The following is a 21,184-nucleotide window of genomic DNA, read 5'->3' on the forward strand; positions in this document are numbered from 1 at the left end:
TTGCCATCAGGGAAATTTAAAATACCACTAGCTGATTCATTTTTTAAAAATACTTTTTAAATATCCCTATTTGACCTCATAAAATGGTGACTGAAATGGAATAACCTCAAAGTGGGCTGTGGGAAGACAATACAGGTGGAGCCAGCACTGAGTGCCCCTGGAAGCATACAGGGAGCTGAAACCAGTGGTTGTCTCTGGGAGGAGGAACTGGATGGCTTAGGAATGGGCGGAGAAAGACTTGCCTTTTCCATTTTCAGTCTTTTGAACTTGGTACCATGCATACTCTGTGTATGGTATCTGTGCAAAAAGTAAAATTCCTTCCCTTTTCCAAGTTCAATTCCTTCCAATTTTCCAAAAAATTGATAATTTTCTCAAAACGTGCCATTATGTAACCTCCTCTAGATGGTCTCACTCTGGTCCCTGAAGTAAAGGTTGAAATAAGATTATTTTTTAAGCTGGTTGGTCTGTGAGGCCATAGTGCATTTTGAACTGACAAATGCAATCAGGTGAGAACAAATTTGAAAGTACTCAGTGGTTAGTAAACTCCTAGACGGATCAATTCCTCTCTGCCCTGATCAGAGCAGTATTGACGTGATAATTCTTCCCCAGGTGAACAAGCATTTTCCTCTCAGTGACTGGCTAAGAATTTGTTCATAGTCTCTTAAAAGAGTACCAAGACACATTGATAAATGCTTATGTATGCTGCTGGGGAATCCTTATCAAGGCTGATACAGTATAAATTGTAGACTCTTCTAAGATGTTATGATCATCGTGACGATTGAGACTATATTGTCATCTTCACTACCTACGATTCCCCCATATAACACTCAAAAGTGTAACTAAGCAGGTTTCATTCTCCATGTTTCTAAAAATAAGCAGAGCTCTCATAATTCTATTTGGTCCAAGGAATATCTGTTCGCTGTAATAAAAAGAAAATTATCCTGAAAATGAGTGTGATCTATGAATTTCTTGGCCCCCAAGTCAGTCCTTCTTTATGTAAACGAAAAAGAACTCTCTGCAGGAAAGTTGAAAGTTCTTACATTAGAATGAAGAAGGCTTGGGTTTTCAGTTTAGAAAACAGAATTTTATTAAAAGTTTGGGTAGGAGAACATCCTCAAGTTAGAGGCATTAACCCAAATAGAGAATTTTCAAATACAGGCATATGTGAAGAAACAAAAGGATAGAGTTGAAAAAAACAAAGAATTAATAGCTACAGGTAACCCCCAAGCTCTCTACCTTCAACTGTATAGCACACAAAACCAGGTGCCAACATTGCACAAAGCTAAATGAAGTTATTGCGAGTATCACCTCTTCTCCTGATGGAAAATAGTATTGGTGGGCAATTAAATAGCCAAGGACAGGCTAAATGAGGGGAAAAAATGAAAAGCAAAAAGCTCAGAATGCCCAGAAACCTATGTCCTTGATAATTAAGAGAGTCCACAGTGGGACAGCATGTCTCTAAGCCTGTTTGACTTAGCTTTGAACTCTGATGGAAACAAGAACATTGATATGAATTATTTTGTGTGTGTTGGGCAGATTCCTAGGAGTCAAGTTCAAATCGGTAACTTTTAAAGACTCAGTTTTTAAGTCCTGCATCTTTGAGGATGTGACATCACTCAACACCTACTTCAAGAACTGCACGTTTATTGATACTGTTTTTGACAACACAGGTAGGTGTGCTATTTAGCACTGCCTCGACTGGGGGCCTCTGCAAAGGACCCAACTCTTGACAGAAATGTAATGACCATGTGATAGAATATAAGGTCGGGGGATACAAGAAAAGCCAAAATTATTTTTTAGAGGGCATACCCCTTATAGTACAGCCATTTCCCACTAGGTGAGTGTTCTAGGAACCTATCGGCATCAGTGTACCACCTAGCGTTGTAAGAGGCTGCGTTCTACTTCAGTGAATTTTTTTCAGAGACTCATTCAACATGTTTGCCCATTTCGTTATGTGATTTACAAGCATACCTGCCCACACTAGTGCTGCATATTCAGCAGTTTTTTACCAAATCACATGACCTCCATGCCCCACCTCACCCGGAGCAACTTTTTTTTTGTTTCCCTTGATGAAAAAGCCCTCAAAGGAAAACATTCTGCCGATGTGCAAGAGGTGAAACAAAAAACAGCAGAATCACTAAAAGGCATCCAAAGTGACGAGTTCAAAAACTTTTGAGCAGTAGAAAAAGCGCCTCGGTAGGTGTATGGGATCAAATGGAGAGTACTTTGAAGGTGACTAAAGCTCAAACATGTAAGAATAAATACACAATTTTTTTTAAATAAATTCTGAGATTTTGGGGTCCCCCTTCATAGGCAGAGGCTTATGTGGGAAGTAGGTGTTAGAGTAAATGAACAAGTTCCCTAAACCAGATTGGATCAAAGTTAAGCCTGTACTGATTGTCTTTGTCAGATTTAATGCAAATAGGGCTTGCTAAAGTTCAAAGTTGGCAACAACAAAAATCCTTTGGCCAATAATTTATAAAGCAAGTAATAATCCCGGCTTCAAAATCTAGCACTTGCTTAGGTGAGCATGCCTCAACTGTCAACAGAGGTGGCCAACATGTGACTATGCCCAGTCAAATACAATTTTTTAACCCAATCCCTATAATAACACTTGAAAAACTCCCCAAGGTAAAAAAGGAGGGGAAACAAACATTGTCAGAGTACCTACTATATGTGCTTTCTTCTCTAGGTTATTAGACTTCATTATCTCATTTATTGTTCACAGTAGCTGAGGCTTAGACAAATTAAGTAATTTTTTCAGTCATAGAACTAGTCACGACAAATGTCTGGACCTAGGTTTATCTAATTTCAAAGTCCATACATTCCCTCCCCTACACACTGGTCTGTCTATCCTATAAAATCGGTCCCCCATAGCAGCCTGGCACTGGCAGGAAGATCGGTGTCTGCCCCTTTGCAGGCCCTGCCTTTTGCGGTTCAGACAGGAGCCAGCTATGCTCAACTCCAAAGGAGAATGAGGCCAGGTATCTTTGGTTTTTGTTGTGTAAACAGTGGTATGAGTTCTAACCCATTCAGACTCAGAACACCAGTTTTTTGGCAGATCTTGATCAGCAGGGAAGATAAGTTTTGATTTTCACAACCTTTAGTAGAGTCCACCACCATCTGCAAAACTATCCCTTCTTGGATAGTTCCAAGTTCAAGAAAAAAATCAGCAGTGAATGCAAGTGACCTTCAGTTGAGGCTGATCTTGTGTCTCAGTGGATTCATCCATGTAGACCTTAAATTATAAATTCAGCCTCAAGGGTCCAGGGAAATTACTGTTCTTTCTCTGTGTCTCAGAGTTCCATAAAGTGGCAGTTATAAGACTGATTCAGGTGCATTTTGAAACAAATGGTTTTTATAACTGTAGTGTAGAAGTTATGAGTACTATAATGATATTGCCAGAACAAAATGCTATCATAAAGGAGTAAGCAAGTAATACAATCAGCAATGACCAACCATGGGAAATCAGAAGATAACTGGTTTCTAGCTTAATGTATTCCCTTATTCAACAAAGGTACCCCATCATTCAACTGCTTTGTAAGGTGAGAACCCAGACTAGGCCCATGCTTTGACCAGGAGAAGACACAAAAAGCCAAGCCAGCCAGACCTGGAAACCCATGGGATTTTATAACACCATAATTCTTTTCTGACTTTTTTGATCAGCTTTCTTATACTGGTGCACACCTGTTAAGAGCATGATGAACTGTCTTTGTTGTTGTTTCTGCAGATTTTGAGCCATATAAATTCATTGACAGTGAATTTAAAAACTGCTCGTTTTCTCACAACAAGACAGGCTGTCAGATTACCTTTGATGATGATTACAGTGCCTACTGGATTTATTTTGTCAACTTCCTGGGGACATTGGCGGTGTTGCCAGGGAACATTGTGTCTGCTCTCCTGATGGACAGAATCGGACGCTTAACAATGCTGGGTAAGTGCTCGTTTCATGTGAAATGCAAGAGCTGCCATGCAATTACAAGGGAGACTGTCTCCCACTGTATCCGTGTTCCTTAGAGATTTGCATCCCACAAGGAGAAATCCCTCAGACCTTTCACTGGGACTAAATTATAGTGAAAAGAATCCCTAATTACATTTCATTTGAGCATTTTCCATGAGTTAGACTGAAAAACTAATTATGTATAACTAATGCATATTTTTCTACTTAAGTAGCTGAGTAGTAGATGATGTGCATTTCTCACTTGCAGCATTCAGAAGGTAGTTAGAGACGTGAGCCTCACATACAGGTAAATATACATGTGCTTGAGCTTTATGGAGTCCAGGCTGCAGCTTCTGCTTAGAATTCAGTTTTCCTAACTGGGCATGGTGTCTCATGCCTGTAATCCCATCAGTTTGGGAGGTGAGGCAGGTAGATCCCTTGAGGCCAGGAGGTTGAGACCAGCCTGGGAAATATAGTGAGGCCCCACCTCCATAAAAAATTTTTTTAAAAAGAATTTCATTTTCCTAAGAGATCGCAAAGATCCAAAGGTCCCTGTTGTACTAAGATAATTGGAAACATTCCAGCCTTTTGTTTGCATTATTGACAGGTGGCTCCATGGTGCTTTCGGGGATCAGCTGTTTCTTCCTTTGGTTTGGCACCAGCGAATCCATGATGATAGGCATGCTGTGTCTCTATAATGGCTTGACCATCTCGGCCTGGAACTCTCTCGACGTGGTCACTGTGGAGCTATACCCCACAGACCGGAGGTATGTTAACATGGGCCTCTAGAGAGAGGTATTCCAAGTCCCTTGGAACCACTGAAAAACCATGTAAAAATAAGCCAAACTGTTGCTTCCCCCAAGAAAGTGAAAATCCAAAAAATATCTGGCTTATAGAATTGTAGGTTCTACTTGTACCTTTTAAAGAGAAAAGGTAGGGGAATATAGTCCCTAGCAGGAATTAATAAGACAACGAAACACCAGTGAAGGAATATATGTCCATGGCTTAGCTTGCTGGCTAGCAATATGAGGAGGCCGTGATGAAGTGGTGAGGATGAGGATGTAATCGCCTATCTGGGCCCATATTCTCCGTGGTTAATCAGTTCTGAGAGGGTCATTACCTTGTGTTTGCTGGTGTCCGCATGAGCTCTGCGTTAAGTAACCACAAAAAGGTCTCTAGAATGTATCTTTTGACCTTCCTGGTTTGTAGGAGGAAAATCTAACACATTTCTAGTTAAGAAAAACCTTCCAAAATGGAGACGCAGAGACTCTGTGTCTCATATCAGAGAAAGGGCTAGAAGTTAGGACTTGGGGGCAGAGCTTTGGCAGCTGAATAAATTAAAAGAATAGACATTCCTCTGTTTGCCATTTGACATGAGCTAAGACAAATGACCTTTGCCTTCTTTTATTTCATGGACATCTCTATGATTTGTTGCCATGGAAGCCCTCTGTGCCAGAGGATGGGGTCAGTATTATCCGGACTTCAAAACTGAGGAGGAGAGTTTTTCTTAAAACAATGAGGAAACATCTGGGATATCCATTTGCAACTGATCCTGAATCCCTCCTCTGGGTTCATTCCTTTGGCTTATTGGCCCCACTGGGGTACATTCTTTGTGTGTCCCGACTCTGACTTACATTTCCTCTTTAAGAACATCTATTAGTGAGCTTGCAGAATCCTTCAGGTATTGCTCCATTCATCTCCCTGACACTCTAGAACTCTGATGTCTGCTTATTCAATTTTAATTCAGACCCTCAGCGAACCTCCCATTAAGTACTAAGGCTGTGAAAAGAACCATACAATCTATGTGTGGCATCTCCTTCATTCATTCAACAAGTATTAATTCTCTGTCTTTTGTGGGCAAGGTCCTGTGGTGGATGCCGTGGGCTGTGGGACTAGAGTCCTGCCAAAAGCCAGATTAAGACCCTGCAGCTTTCTTGAGTTTCCTCTCTTCAGCCTCTCATTCTGCAAACAGGACCCAGATGTGGTTTTTGCTAACATTAAAACAAACCTCTCCATGTTAGAGAAGGCTGGGTCATGGCCTCCTTCCTCTTTGTTTTACACTATAAGAGTATGATCCTGTCTTAGATGCATCAGCTGCTTATCCCTCTGCCTTAAGGAAAGGAAGGATGAGTTTTCTATGGCAAAAACCTGGCCAAAAAAAAAACCTCCTTCCTGTGAGAAGCCTTATTTTTATTGTTGGGAAGGTTAAATACCAACTAAAATAAAAGCAAAAGTTGCTTTTTACGTTTGCTCAGACCCCCCAAGAAGCAGATGTCAGGATGGGATTAAACATGCCCAGACTGTATGAGGGGACTGCCCGTGTGGGAGAACATGGAGAGAAAGTGCAGGCTGGGGGAACTGCAATGCAAGACCGAGCCCAAGAGAAGGAGGGAAGAGGGACGGTGGGATGGAAGTGTCACAGGCCAGCAGCAGCCTAAGGAAGGCTTGACAAGGCTGGGGGTTAGGAGGTTGTGACATCAGCCTCAGAGAAGTCCTGTGTGTCCCAGAAAACATCTCGCTGGAGTATTCTTGTCACATCTACACACTGACTGGGTGTAGCACATGCAAGATGTGGCCCTGGTGCACACACCAGTGCAGTAACCTGAAGGTCTGCAGGTGCATTCCCACTGCAGCCACACTGCTGCTGGCATACATTCTCCAGCACTTGTGCAAACATCAGATCATTCACTGGAAGTCATTTCCTCCATTGATCCAAAAGATGACTTGTCCTCCAGAGCAGCATTGCCATGGCCATATTGAATGAGCTGCTATTAGCTAATTGGCTAGTGTACAAAAACATCTGGGGCTACAGCCTTCTTTTCCACCTGTGCCTTGTTTCTCTGGGCTGTACTAGGAGGTCTCCACTGATCTTTACTCAGCCGCTACAGGAAAAGCACAGTTGTTCTGTGTGTAGGTAACCTATAGCCTCTTCTCTCCCTGGAATCAGAATAGAATACAAGATGACAGACAAGAAAACAAGAATATTGGATGGAATACAAAAGTACAGAATAGCATACAAGAATACAGCTTAGAATACAATAAGACAGAATAGAATACAAGAATATAGAATAGAATATAAAAATTCAGAATAGAATACAGGATACAATTCAAGAGGACAGAACAGCATACAAGAATACAGAATAGATAGAACAATACAGGTTAGAATACAATAAGACAGGATAGAATGCAAGAATATAGGAGAGAATACAATATAGGATTGAGTACAGGAATATGGAATAGAATACAAAAATACAGATAGAATACAAGAATACAGATTAAATACAATAACACAGGAGAGAATACAAGAATATGGATCAGAATACAAGAAGACAGGATAGAACACTAAAGTACAGAACAGAATACAAGATGTCAGAATAGAAAACAAAAATACAGGCTGGGTGCGGTGGCTCATGCCTGTAACCCCAGTACTTTAGAAGACCTAGGCAAGAGGATTGCTTGAGCCCAAGAGTTCAAGACCAACCTAGACAATATAGCAAGACCTCATCTCTACAAAAAATAAAAATAGAAACTAGCCAGGCACAGCAGCATGTGCCTGTAGTCCCAGCTACTCAGGAGACTGAGACAGAAGAATTGCCTGAACCCAAGAGATTGAGGTTGCAGTGAGCTGTGATTGTGCCACTGCAACTTCAGTCTAGGTAACAGAGTGAGACTTCAACTCAAAAAAAAAAAAAAGAAAGAAAGAATACAGAATAAAATACAAGAGTACAGAATAGAAGACAACAGAATAGAAAAGAAGACTACAGAATAGACTGTAAGAGTACAGAACAGATAGAGATTATGGGAGAAAAGCCTCAATTCCTCAACCAGCTCATCTTTGACAAAGCCTCCAACAGCAACAACTGGGGAGAGGAAAACCTATTCAGTAAATGGTTTTTGGAAAACTGGCTGACCACATGCAGAAGATTGAAATAGGACCCCTACCTATCACCATACACAAAAATTCACTCTAAATGATCAAAGCACTCTAAAGGATCAAAGACCTAAACGTAAAACCTCAAACTATAAGAATCTTAGAAAACACAGGAGACACCCTTATGGAAATTGGAACTGGGAACCAATTCCTACTTGGAACCCTAAAGGTCAATACCTTAAAAAATAAGATAGACAAGTGGGACCTCATCAATTTAACAAGTTTCTGCAAAGCAAAAGAAACCATCAAGAGAGCAGGGAGATAGCCCACAGAATGGGAAAAATATTTGCCAACTGTATATCTGACAGAGGCTTAACATCTAGGATCTACAAGGAACTCAAATGCACCGAAGGGAAAAAAACAAACAACCCCTTTAAAAAGTGAGCAAAAGACATGAATAGACACTTCTCAGAAGAAGATATACAGGCAACCAACAGACACATGAAAAAGTGCTCAGCCTCACTCGTCATCAGAAAAATGCAAATCAAAACCACACTGAGACACCACTTAACCCCTGTAAGAATGGCCATCATTAATAAAACAAATAACAACAGATGCTGGCAAGGATGTGGAGAAAAAGGAACGCTTCTACACTACTGGTGGGAATGCAAACTGGTACATCCTCTCTGGAAAACGGTCTGGAGATTCTGAAAGAACTAGGAATTGACCTTCCGCAATTCCCCTATTGGGAATATACCCGGAGGAACTCAAATTATTCTACAAAGAAGATGCCTGTATATGTATGTTTGTTGCAGCTCTATTCACAATAGCAAAAACATAGAACCAACCATGTTGCCCATCGAAGCTGGACTGGATGAAAAAAATGTGATATACATGATGAAATGTTATGCAGCCATAACATTCTAGGAATCAGTTTGTGTTCCTCCACCCGCCTTTGAGAAGCTGCTGTGTCTCCTCACCGCATGCAATAAAAATTGTGCAATTCTTCACACTTCCTTCTCTGCTGTGCAATCAGGAAGCAGATACCCTGTGTCTATGCTAAATCTGCGTGGGTCACATATTTGTTTTTGCACCTCCTTCTCCCGATTTGCCCTCTTTTCTTCCCACTTTATTTTGTGTCTTTGAAAAGCCACCCTAGGTCACTTCATAAAGAGACAGGAAATTTCAGTATTAACAATATACATACATATTAAATAGCACATTTATGTACCTGAAAAGTGAAACAGAACAACCACCACAGAACTTTTCCGTTCTGTGAACGCCTCCATCACCCTCCTGTCCTGAAACCTCAGCATCAAAGATACATATGACCATCGCAGAGTCTTAAGCGGGTGCATGGGACAGTTCGGCTCATCCCCAGGTCCGAGGAATGTGGGTGGGACAGTGAATGAGCTGTGATGACTTAAGGGGCACAGAGAGGGGTAGAAAGACCCTATAAGACCACCTCACAGATGTGTCGTGAGAACTCCAGGCAGGTAGCACATTTCTACTAACTATGATAGTGGGCTCCTTGTAAGAAGCAACTTGTTTATGAAGGTGTGTGGGAATCCATCTCTTAGAATAAAAACTCAAGGAAGCTTCTTACGTAGTGTATGATTCCCTTTGACACCAAATACATGGTGTCTTTTTCAGCACCAACCAGCACTCCAGTTCGGACATTATCTACCCATAGTTAGTGTCAGAACCCACAAGTTAAAGGACTCAGACCGCTCCCACTTCAGATTCCAGCTGTAAATGGGGTACCTGGGCTCTGCACAACTTGGGGGGGGCTCTCACAACCCCTTCCGGTTTGATAATTTGCTAGAATGGCTCATGGAACTTGGGAAAATGCTGTAGTTACTATTACAGTTCGTTATAAAGGATACAAATGAACAGTCAGATGGAGTAGTGCATAGGGTGAGGTCCAGAGCACAGAAGCCTCAGTCCTCATGGAGTTGTGGAATGCCACCCTCCTGACACACAGTGTGTTCATGAATCTGAGAGCCACCCAAACCCCAGCCTTTAGGGAGTTTTGTGAAGGTTTAACCATGTAGGGATGATGGATTAGATCATTGGCCATTGGAGGTTGAACTCCATCTCCAGTCCCTCTCTCCTCTGATCATATGGTGGGTTTTTCTAGAGATCAGCCCCATCCAGAAGCTATCTAGGAGCCTCTCAGCCAAGAGTCACCTCACTGACTTACAAAAGGCACAGTTATTCAAGGGTTTCAGGAGCTCCAAGCCAGGAATGAGAGAGGAAGGCCGATTATTTACATATTTTCTCCCCTCTCCCCCATCCTTTGTTTCCTGAGTCAGAGTCTCACTCATTTGCCCAGACTGGAGTGCAGTGGCACATCTCGGGCCACCCCAGCCTCGACCTGCTGGGCTCAGGTGATCCCTCCACACCACCAAGTAGTTGGAACTACAAGAGTGCACCACCACACCCAGCTAATTTTTTTAAATGTTATGTTACTGTGGGGACGAGGTCTCTGGGCAACCTGGTGACAGAGTGAGTTGATATAGCATAATAATGATAATGATAATAATTTCCCAGATAATTCTAACATCTCAGTCATATCAGTGTTGCCATCTATTGGTTGTCTTTTTTCATTGTGTTTGAAATCTTCCCGGTTATTTGTATGACGTGTTTTATCTTGGAAGCAGTCATTTTCATATTATGTTATGAGAATGTGGATCTCAATTTGCTTGGCTTCCTCTGTCCCGGGAAGCCAGGGGAGGCATGGCCTCACTATTACAGGTGGAGGTGGAAGTCCAGCCTCCCCAGTCAGCCTCCATTAATACTTGAGAAAGGGCACACAGGTCACTGCTGGCTGGCAGTGGGGGTCCAGGCTCCTCTCATGATCACGAATGCCATGGGCGGGAAGGAGCTCCTGACCACAGCAGGGATAGAAGTTCCAGCTCCCCACTTTGCTCTTTGGACCCCCCAGTGGTGGTGTGAAGTGCCTTGTCAGAGCATTATGAGGGTGGTCTGGTCTCCCATTGGACTTTCACTGGTATAGTTGGTGGTTGGGCTTTAGATTTTCTTTGTGTTTGGCCACAGGAGAGACGCTACTGTCTAAAGATTTTCTGTCTTGCTTGAAGGCCCTTTTCCTGGTCCTTTGGCTAGAGAAAGTAGGCTGTGATGGGGCTTTTCTTTGTGCCTGCTGGCGTTTCTAGGGTGCCTGCTCCCTTAGTTCCAAGTCTGAGATCTATGAAGCACAGGGTCTACACCGTTCCCAAGCTCCTTGCAGTGCTCCTTTTATCTTTCAAAGTCTTTTTTTTTTTTTGAGTTGGAGTCTCACTCTGTCGCCCAGACTGGAGTGCAGTCTTCTTATGTTTGTTTCATATAGAGTGTCCAGGATTTTTAGTTGTACTTACCAGGAAGAATAAGAAAAATATGTCTACTTCATCTCAGTATGAATTGCAATATTGTTCATTTATTTACTCAACAACTATTTTTTGAGTGCCTATGATGCAGCCGTGAGCAAGCCATTTGTGTTCTTTATTCTCACAAGGGTAAGGGAACATCAGTTGCAGTATAGTGTGATCAGGGTTATCGTGTGGGAGGTGCATCTGGTGCTGTAATGCTTTCAGAACACCAGAGAGGAATTCTTGGAAGAAGTAACATCTAAACTGAGACCTGAAGAATAGAAGATGACAGCCAGGCAAAGAGATGTAAAGAACATTTCAGTAAGAGCAAATACCACCTGACTCGCTCTGGAAGGAAAAGAGTTAACAGAGTTCAGCAAAGAACAGGTCAAGGAGGATCTCACACATTGCCTTATCTTGTGGGGATGGGGTGTGTAAGGTATTTTGGAGAGAGGAATGACGAGATCATTCGTGGCCATTGGAAAGTTAAATTTATGGCAAGAAAGGAGATGGGGAGGCTAGCTCGGACACTAAAGACAGCAATGTGGACCAGAAATAGGTCAGGGGGAAGGGGGAGAAGTCAACTTTGACTCAACATGTTCACAGATATTTAGGGACATAATCAACAGAACTTTGTGCTTAATCAGATGCTAGGGTGCAGAAAAGAGGTTCCAAAGGTGATCCCAGTCTCTACTTGTGCAGCTGTGTGGATGACCCTGGCAGTTTTGAGCAAGGGACACAGGAGGAACAGAGGGTCTGGGCTGCGGTTGGGAAGATAATGAGTTCCATTTTGAACATGTTGAGTTTCCATGTCAACATGGGGCTGTCTAATTGGCATTGGACTATTCATCTTTTGATGACAGAGAGTTCATTCACTAATTCATTCAACAGATGAATATGAAATGCATGTCATGGTCCAGGAACTGTTCTAGTCATCGGGATGCAGCAATGAACAAAACAGACTGAAAGCCTTCCCTTGGTAAAGCATACATTCTAGTTTGGAAAAGACAGTCCATAAACAATCACATAAGTAAAACAGATGTAGTATATCAGATGACCCTAAGCGCTATAGAGAAAAATTAAGTTGCAGGGGGCATAAAGAATGCTGGAGTTGGGAGGGTCATAATCATAAGCAGGATGGTCTGGGGAGATGGGGCTGGAAAGGTGACATATGAGCAAAGACCCAGGCAGATCCTTGGGAAGATAGTATTCACAGCAGAGGCAGTGCAGGTGCGAAGACTCTGAGGCGGGAGTGTCCCAGAAAGACCAGTTGGAGAAGAGACAATGGAGCTTGTTGCACTGGAGCAGGATAAGCGAGGTGACGGTATGAGGTCATGGGATCGGTATAGACACTAACAGGGCTTTGGGCTTCATGCTGAGTGAAATGAAATCCATTGGAGGACTTGGGGCAGACAAGTGACAGGTACTAGCTGATGTTTAAAAGGAGAACTAGCAAATGTGTTTTAAAAAATAAACTATAAGGGATCTGAAGGAATAGTCAGGAAGCACTGCAAGAACTGTGGCGAGAGATAATGGTGCCAGTGGAGGTGGTGAGAAGTGGCTAGACTCTGAAAATATATCTAAGAGAAAGGCCTGGGATAGTTCAAGTCAAAGGAAACAGAAAGCACTGGCTTACATAGGAATAACATGTCTGAAAAAGCAAGAGGTTGGATCTGGGGGTGAATCCATCAAGAAAGGAAGATCCAGTTACCACGGCTCTGGATTAGGAAATCATAGGCACCAGGGTTAGGATCCCAGGCAAGAGACAAGGGTTCAACAGGCTAATGACGCAACCCGGTAGAGTAAAGAAGAAAAATCTAGCCAATAAGCAAGTGGTCCAAGTAATCAAGAGATGTCATGGTCTGCAAAAATGAGGCTTGCCACTGAGGGAAGGTTTGCAAGGTAGAGTTCTCTGGAAACCCTATGCCCAGGAGAATAGGGCAGTGCAAGCTTGCATTTGGTCCTTGATAACGTTCACTGGATGATTCTTGCCACAGGTCAGGACTGGCCTCAGATAGAGGCAAGATGTGAGAACCAGCTGTGGTGGAATTTGTAGAAGAGGAAGACCCTCTGTTCAAGTACTCGCCCTGGCCAGCCATGTCTGTCTGACCCTAAACCTTCTTTCCCATTCTGGAGTAATGGTCTGGGATTCTGGCCAGGGCCAACTTCCCAGTCTCCGGGAGCATCTATCACAAAACGATTGAGATACAGTGGTCCATGCAGTACCCTTCTCCCTCAGACTCTTAAATCTTAGGCATGGCCTTGAGGAGTGAGAATATTTGTAGTTCTGCAAGGAGTGAGTAAAGTGGAGAAATGGAACAAGCAAATGATTGTGGTCAGCTATCTGTCCTTGATTGTGAGGCTGGGAAGACAGGACTGCTTTGAGAAGCGTTAGGAGGGGATAAATGAAAAGCAAAGCCCAGTGACAGACCTTGGAAGCTTGGTCCATTATCATTAAATGTATATTGTTTAGTGTCTTGACCATTTCTACATCAGCTCCACCTCTCTGATGTAGGGAACCTGTTTTATGTGACGGATCATGGGCAAGTGACATAGCACAAGATTCTCCTAGTAGATGGGACATATGAATGTGACATGCCCAGAGACAGAAGGAATTTTTCTGAAGTGGAGCCCCACCCATCTGACACTCTGGTCCAGTGAGCTTCCTTTCCATCATTTATGCGTCCCCAGACCTGCTCCCAATAAAATTGCTTTTAACCCTTTGTGAATAGGACTGGGTGACACCAATAGAAGATACATTCCATTTTTGGTTCAGTTAGAGCTGATCCCTACCTTTCCATACCCTAACCGGGAAAGGCAAATCAATTTTCCCTTGTCTCTCTCTCTCTCTTCTTTTTTTTTTCCCAAGTTGGGATCTCTGTCACTTAGTCTGGAGTTCTGTGGCACAGTTACGGTCTCCCTGTGTTGCCCAGGTTGGTCTCAAACTCTTAGGCTCAAGCAATCCTTGCACCTCAACCTCCCAAAGTGCTGAGATAATAGGTCTGAGCCACTGCACCCAGTCTCATCTCTTTTGTTTGTTTGTTTCTCCTCGTCTTTTTTTCCCCCTCTTCTTTTTCCATTGTTTCCCCCTCACCTCTTAAACTCTTCAAAGAGGAAAAACTATGCAATGACGGGTTGCACTGGATTTTTCCATCCTTCACCTCCCTATTTTTCTCCCCTTTCTTTGTCAAAGCTGTAAACCTTCTGAAAATCATAAATGCAGCCCAAATGATGTAAGCACGCTGTCCGGCTCATTCCGGTTCTAGGTTTTGGTTTGTGTGCGCTTCTGTGTCCAGGCGGTGACTTTCTGCTGCCACCATGTGGCCGTGACAGAGTTCCGCTGCTCACACTTCCTGTGTGCTTACAGTTTGGCGGCCATTTTCCCCTCCTTGGTAGAGCTGGGGCAAGGTGCCCCCACACCTTGTGAGCAGCACAGCCCAGACTCTTGCTGTCGGCCTCCAGCTTTGCACAGACTCCCCTGCGGGCCCATCTCCTGGGTGTTTTCTGGTTGCATGTTCCTGCCCACTGGCCTCTCTTCTCCTTCCCCCTGTGCTTGCAGTTTCAGACATGAGCTCAGAAAAGATTTGAAAGTAAAACCCTGATTGTTCACACCTGCTATTCCCTGCAAGTCCAGGGCAGCTGCTGCTGTCACCTAGCACAGTGGGACTGGCCTATTCCTTGATGAGTTAAAATCAAAACTTCTGCCCAGAATTAACCAGCCTAAGCCCCTCCCCATAGAAACTATTCTTGTTTAGACAGAGACATTCTCTCGTTTCTTCCCATGCCTCAGTCTGGAAGGTCTGTCATCCTGGACCTCTCACAGACAGCTGTGTGACCTCAGGGGGACCACTCAGGGCCTCCACTGGGCCTCCTCTGTGTGGGGTATGAAGTGAGACTGAAAAATGGTTTTCCAGGACCTTCTTAGCTCTAGAATTCTCCGTCATTATTTGGTATTCCATAGTGGCAATTTCGTTCATTCTTGACTAGCTCTGCATCTGAGGTCATAAAGATAAAGCTCTCACTTATTTTTTGAATACTTGGATATGAAGAAATCTTTATGCTGTCCTGTGTAACCGACCCATGTAATGCACTCCACCGGCAAGTCTTTGCTCTACTTGATTATTCTGTATCTGCCGTCTCATTGTATTAGGAAAGTTTATCTAATACAATGTATATATGTTTATACTTTATTATACATACTTATGTTTTATTTGTCTTTGTATGTCTTCTCATTATATCAGGTAGGTTTTTATTTTATATATGTATATGTTTATACTTATTTATTTGTTTGTTTCTTTGTTGAGTCCAAGTCTCATTCTGTTGGCCGGGCTGGAGAGCAGTTAGTTACATGATCATAGCTCACCACAGCCTCTACCTCCTGGGCTCAAGCAACCCTTCTGCCTCAGCCTTTCTAGTAGGTGGGACTACAGGGTCATGCCACCATGACTGGCTAATTTTTTTATTTTTCATAGAGATGAGATCTTGCTATTTTGCTTAGTCTTGTCTCAGGGCTCAAGCAATCCTGTCTCAGTCTCCCAAAGTGCTAGGATTACAGGCTTGAGCCACCATGCCTGGCCTCTACTTTATTACATATACATATATTTTATTTGTCTTTATCTGCCTTCTCTTATATTATATAGGTTTACATTTTGTCCATATATGTTTATATTTTGTTATATATACTTATTTTTTATATGCCTTCTCATTATACTAGATAAGTTTATGCTTTGGCCATTCAGCAAATGTCAGATTGTTTTTGTCTCTGGTGTTAGAAGAAGGGTGTGGGAGAGGGGAATATGTGCTCTCTTCACCCACATCTTCGCCTCCAGGTGGCATATTACAATGGAAGCATATCCTGTGAAATGTGAAGACAGGCATAAAAACAGCCATCAGGTCTGGTCTTGAACTCCAGGGAAGTCTATCTCTCTGCCCTTGGGTACCAAACAAGCCCTCATATGAAAGGGCTGTGGACATGATGATACCTGACAGCAGAACCACTAGGTTTGTGGGCCAGTCAGGCAACAGAGTCCTCCTTGAAGTGTAGGGTGCAGGCCAAGTGGGCTCTAGAATTCGGGGTGTAGACCAAGAGTACCATTTCACCACTTTGAGGGTGCTGGACCTGAAGGATGCTTGTACGTCTGTTATGCTAAGGGCGGAGCATTCCTGTAAACCAACTGCATATCCAGAACAGCACTTATCTCACCAAAGAAAATCGTGTCCACGGTCATTGAAACCTTCTCTTGCAGACTTCTAAAATGATTTTATATTTAAAATATATTCTATATTTAAAGTATAAGTAACCATCTCTGTTCCCTTGATTTCTGATTATTGTGCTTTAAATTCTATGGGTATACATTAAAGACAATTTCTCCATCATATTGTTTATACTGAAGTATTTTTAAAGCAACTTACCACCCAGACCATATGATGCTAGGGTAATAGCTTACATGTTTACTTTCTGCCACCCTCTAGAACGTGAGCTCCTTGAGGGTAGGGCTTTGTCTTCCTTATTTACTGCCATAAGCCCAGGTGAATGAATGAATAAAATAAGTATTTCAAAATGCAGTTGGACCAGGCACCGTGGCTCACACACCTGTAATCCCTAGCACTTAGGGAGGCTGAGGCGGGCTGATCACTTGAGGCCAGGAGTTTGAGACCAGCCTAGGCAAAATAGCAAGGCCTCAGCTCTACAAAAAAAATTTTAAAAGTAACCAGATGTTATGTGATTCCTGTAGTTCCAGCTACTTGGGAGGCTGAAATGGGAGAATCACTTGAGCCTGGGAGTTTAAGGCTGCAGTGAGCTATGATAGTGCCACTGCACTCCAGCCTGGGCAGGACTCTGTCTCAAAAAAATAAAAGGAAAATGCAGTTGGCTATGGACTATAGTTTTCCTCCCGGGGTGGGGCCCAGCTTCCCCACTCTCCAGCATAAGCATGTGGGCCAGTCGAAGGAGGGAGCACCAGTCTCCAGTCTTCTTTCTGCTGCCCCTTAGGTCTCTGTCCACTTCTGCCATCACAGCCTAGGACTCCAGATCCTTCAGCTGTCAGTACCCCCTTCCTCACAGCACTGTCTGCTAGAGACCCACCTCCTCTTCCCCCTCTACTCCATCAACAGTGTGGAGGAAAGAGCACTGACCTGGGCATCAGGAGACCTGAATTTAGTTGCAGCCACTGCCAGAAGATAGCCAGGTGACTTGGGAAGGCCCCGTAACCTTTCTAGGCCTCGGTCTCCTCTTCTGTGAACCAGAGAGTGAATCAGGCCCTGCACTGGGTACTTCAGATGAGAGGTCCCCAACCCCTGGGCCGTGGACCAGTCCATAGTCTGTTATGAACCAGGCTGTACAGCAGGAGGTGAGTGGTGGGTGAGTGAGCAAAGCTTCATCTGTATTTATAGCCACTTCCCCATCACTCACATTACTGCCTGAGCTCCACCTTCTGTCAGATCAGAGGAGGCATTAGATTCTCACAGGAGTGAACCCTGTTGTGAACTGTGAATGCAAGGGATCTAGGTTGTGCACTTCTTATGAGAATCTGATGATCTGAGGTGGAGCTGAGGCCATGATGCTAGTGCTGGGGAGCAGCTGCAAATACAGTTTAACGTTGACAGTGAGGTTTGCCTGCACAGAGGCCATAGTAAGTCTATTGCTTACAGATGCATATCAAAATAATAATAAGACACAATGGCTCCCATTATTACCTCTCCGTGAATATTTGATTTCAACAAGAGCAAGCAACAGGAAATCCCTTGATGGTGGTAGAGATGGGAGGAGATGGAGGGCTGCTTGAGGCCAGGGATTCCTCTCAGCCCACAACACTGGGCAGGTCCTTCTCCATTGAGCATAAGGAAGGTGCTGTCTGTGGAGGTGCAGGGCACCATCTTGCCCCTATTTAGGAGTATGCGCACACACACCCACCAACTTCTTGAGTAAGACAGATTTTCTTTTTCTTTGAAGATCAGAAAGTAGTTAAATTCAGTCTTTTCTGACTTAGTGTGAAATTAGAGTCTTTTTCCTGTGGGGGGGAAAAAACCAAGATGATAGTCGAGCTTCAATAAACAACATTATCCAACTAATGCTCATTAAAATGTCTGTTACAAAAATCTACTTCCAAGACATTTGGAAGAGCTCAGGAAATATGTTATCTCAGGCTTTCACTCAATGAGTATCCTAGGAGTCCTGGGCCAATCCTAAGAAGGGACTCTGCTGAGGGACTAGAAAGATTACCTGCCGCAGCTTCCAGATATGGCCTGGACCCAAGCAAGGCTAATCCCAGACAAGGAGATGCCCAAGATTGGTAGAACAAGCTCTTAGGGGAAGGATGACCTGGAGGGAAGTCAAGTTAAGGCAACTGAGTAAGAGTTGGATGAGAAGGAAATGACTCTGGTTATGTGAGGAACTCTCGTGAAATAATCAGGCTGAGCTGTGAAAAACAGAGTTAAGCACGGGAGCTTAACAAGAACCGTAGCAGGAAGGGAGAAGAGAAGGGGAGGAGGCCCTTAGGTTGGATCCGTGCTCAAGTCTACGTGCACTAGAATCACCTAAGGGAGCTTTTAAGCCACAGTCCTATGTGCATACTGATCCCTAGGGCCGTGCCCATGGAGATTCTGACTTTCATGCTCACCTGGGGGCTCAGGCTGTGGTGGACATGAATGTGTCATTGCTTTCCAGTCTGGGCAACAGAGTGACACTCCAACTTAAAAAAAAATGCCGCTTTAATTTTTTTCCCCAACAATTTTATCAGGGAACGGGGCAGATATTCAGCCAACATGTAAAGCAATGGCTAATACTCCCATGGGCCTCCTGCATGCCCGGCGCTACCCTCCACTGCCCTCCGCTGCTGCCAATTTTCAGCATCCCTTTCTTCTTCCCAGGAGCCTAAAAACCCTGTGGGTGGCCCTCCACCAAAGTCAGGAAAGCTGAAAAAAGGAAGGAGCTGGGTGTGAGGGCAAAACTGTTCTTGTTCTTTCCAGGGTGGAGCCAGCAGTTTCCTTTTCCCAGCCACCACCAATTCAAACATAAGACAATGTTGGCCAGGATTGCTAGCTCATGTCTATAATCCCAGCACTTTGAGAGGCTGAGGAGGGAGAACTGCTTGAGGCCATGAGTTTGAGACCAGCCTGGGCAACATGGCAAGAGTCTCATCTCTACAAAAAAATTTTGGGGCAAACCCTTTGGGTCCCCTCCCACCGTGGAAGCTTTTCTGTCCTCAACAAATCCTGCTCGCTCACTTAAAAGAATTTTTTTTTGAAAATTAAAAAATAAAAATAATTTTAAATATATATATATATATATAATGTATATGTATATATATGAACCTGATAAACTGTGAAGACCCCAGGAGGAGCCACTGTCCAGCTGCAGTGAGAAGACACTTAGAGGCCACATGCCCATCAGTTGAATGTAAGTGCTGCTTCAAGCCAGCTCCATACACCCGTACTTAAGTCTCAGGTGGAAGGAGATCGTGCAGGGAGGGGAGCCACCTCAGTGGAATGGGGAACAGATTTGCAGCATTACAGGGAAATAATTTACATTTAAAAATTTTAAATAAGTAGATCGAGCCCAAACTGAGAACAAAAGATTCTGGCTGAAGAGATGAGAGCAAAGGATGAGGTATTTTCAGAAAGATGAGGGACCATTTTGTTCTTTCCCGTTGGTGCCTATTGGTTGAGAGAAGGTATGAAAACATCCCTAGTCTGAAAAGGAATGAGGTAGCTCATTCTGCAGCTGAGAAGTGGGCACATCAGGGCTCTGCAGGCTCTGAGCGCCTCATCCTCAAAGGACTTGATGCACACAAGGTGACTTGTGCTCCGTGTGTCTACAGAAGCAATACTCTTCCTTCAAGTAAGTGCAGGAAGTAAGTGAACTAAAAGCATTTCTACTTTATAAACAGATACCCTGAAGGGAGGGTTGCTTTGTGAATGCTTTTTAAAATATAGCTGTGCCTCTGATGCATTGAAAATCATGCCCTCCAGCTGCAAATATCTGAATTTGCTCATTCAAGGAAAGGGCAGTCATATTTTCTTGAAAGCCAACACAATTAAGGAGGCTGTGTGCTTTTCTTCCACATCAGATTTTCAGCCTTTGCTCAATAAATGAAAAACGAAGATTCTTAGGAAATAAGGACTTGGTTGTCTTTTTTTTTTAACTTAAAAAATTTTTTGTATTTTAAAATTGTGGGGTTCATTTCAGGGTTAGGTATACAAACATTCACTGTGCAGGTCCCCTTGTTGATGAGGAGTGCCCCCTTCCCCAGTCATCTTTTTTAAAAGCCTTGGATACCAGTTGCTCCTGATGCATCTGTCTTTAGTCTGCCCAGAAATCTCAGGAAGCCTCTGTTCCTCAGATACAAGCAGATGAGATTGCTGTCCACATTTTATACCCCATTCTTCATTATACAAAGGTACATTGCTTGGGAAAATGTGTTTATTTTAACCCAAATGTAAATCCTACTTCTTCACGACAGAAGAATGGTTTCCTTTCTCTTATCAACAAGACACACATTGGCTATTTTCCCCAGAAGGGTACAGCTACCTTACTACCATAAGAATCTAGAATCAAGAAATTAAAATGTGGTTTAAGGAAAGTGAGAGAAGCTAGTCTGAAAAGGCTACATACTGTATGATTCCAACTATATGACATTTTGGAAAAGGCAAAATATGGAGCCAGTAAAAAGATCAGTGCTTGCCAAGGGCTAGTGGTGGGGGAGGGGTGAATAGGTGGAGTCCAGAGGAATTTTTAGGGCAGTGAAACTACTCTGTATGATATTGAAATGGTGGATGCATGTCATCATACATCGTCCAAACCTACAGAACGTGCAACCCACGAATGAGCCCTCATGAAAACTGGACTGTCAGTGTTGGGTCATCAGGTGTATCAAAGGTACACACCAAGGCAGGAAGTTAAGGGGGAAACTGGAGGTATAAAAGAACTCATTTAGGTTTTTTTCCCATAAATCTAAAGCTGCTCAATAAGTCTTCAGGAAAGAAGGAAGAGGAGGGAGGGAGGGT

At 43.4% G+C, this 21,184-nt stretch overlaps 1 protein-coding gene across 1 annotated transcript in view; it reads left to right on the forward strand.

Moving 5' to 3' along the window:
• SV2C (synaptic vesicle glycoprotein 2C) overlaps positions 1–21,184 on the forward strand; it is a 226,635-nt gene that overhangs the window by 202,869 nt on the left and 2,582 nt on the right. Inside the window, exons 10-12 of the mRNA XM_008054324.2 lie at positions 1,537–1,670; positions 3,731–3,934; positions 4,548–4,707. Of these exons, the coding sequence (XP_008052515.1) occupies positions 1,537–1,670; positions 3,731–3,934; positions 4,548–4,707 (498 nt within the window). The remainder of the gene's footprint in view (positions 1–1,536; positions 1,671–3,730; positions 3,935–4,547; positions 4,708–21,184) is intronic.

The sequence above is a fragment of the Carlito syrichta genome, unplaced genomic scaffold (assembly GCF_000164805.1).
Source record: "Carlito syrichta isolate Samal-C Ts95f unplaced genomic scaffold, Tarsius_syrichta-2.0.1 Scaffold289542, whole genome shotgun sequence".
Classification (NCBI taxonomy): domain Eukaryota; kingdom Metazoa; phylum Chordata; class Mammalia; order Primates; family Tarsiidae; genus Carlito; species Carlito syrichta.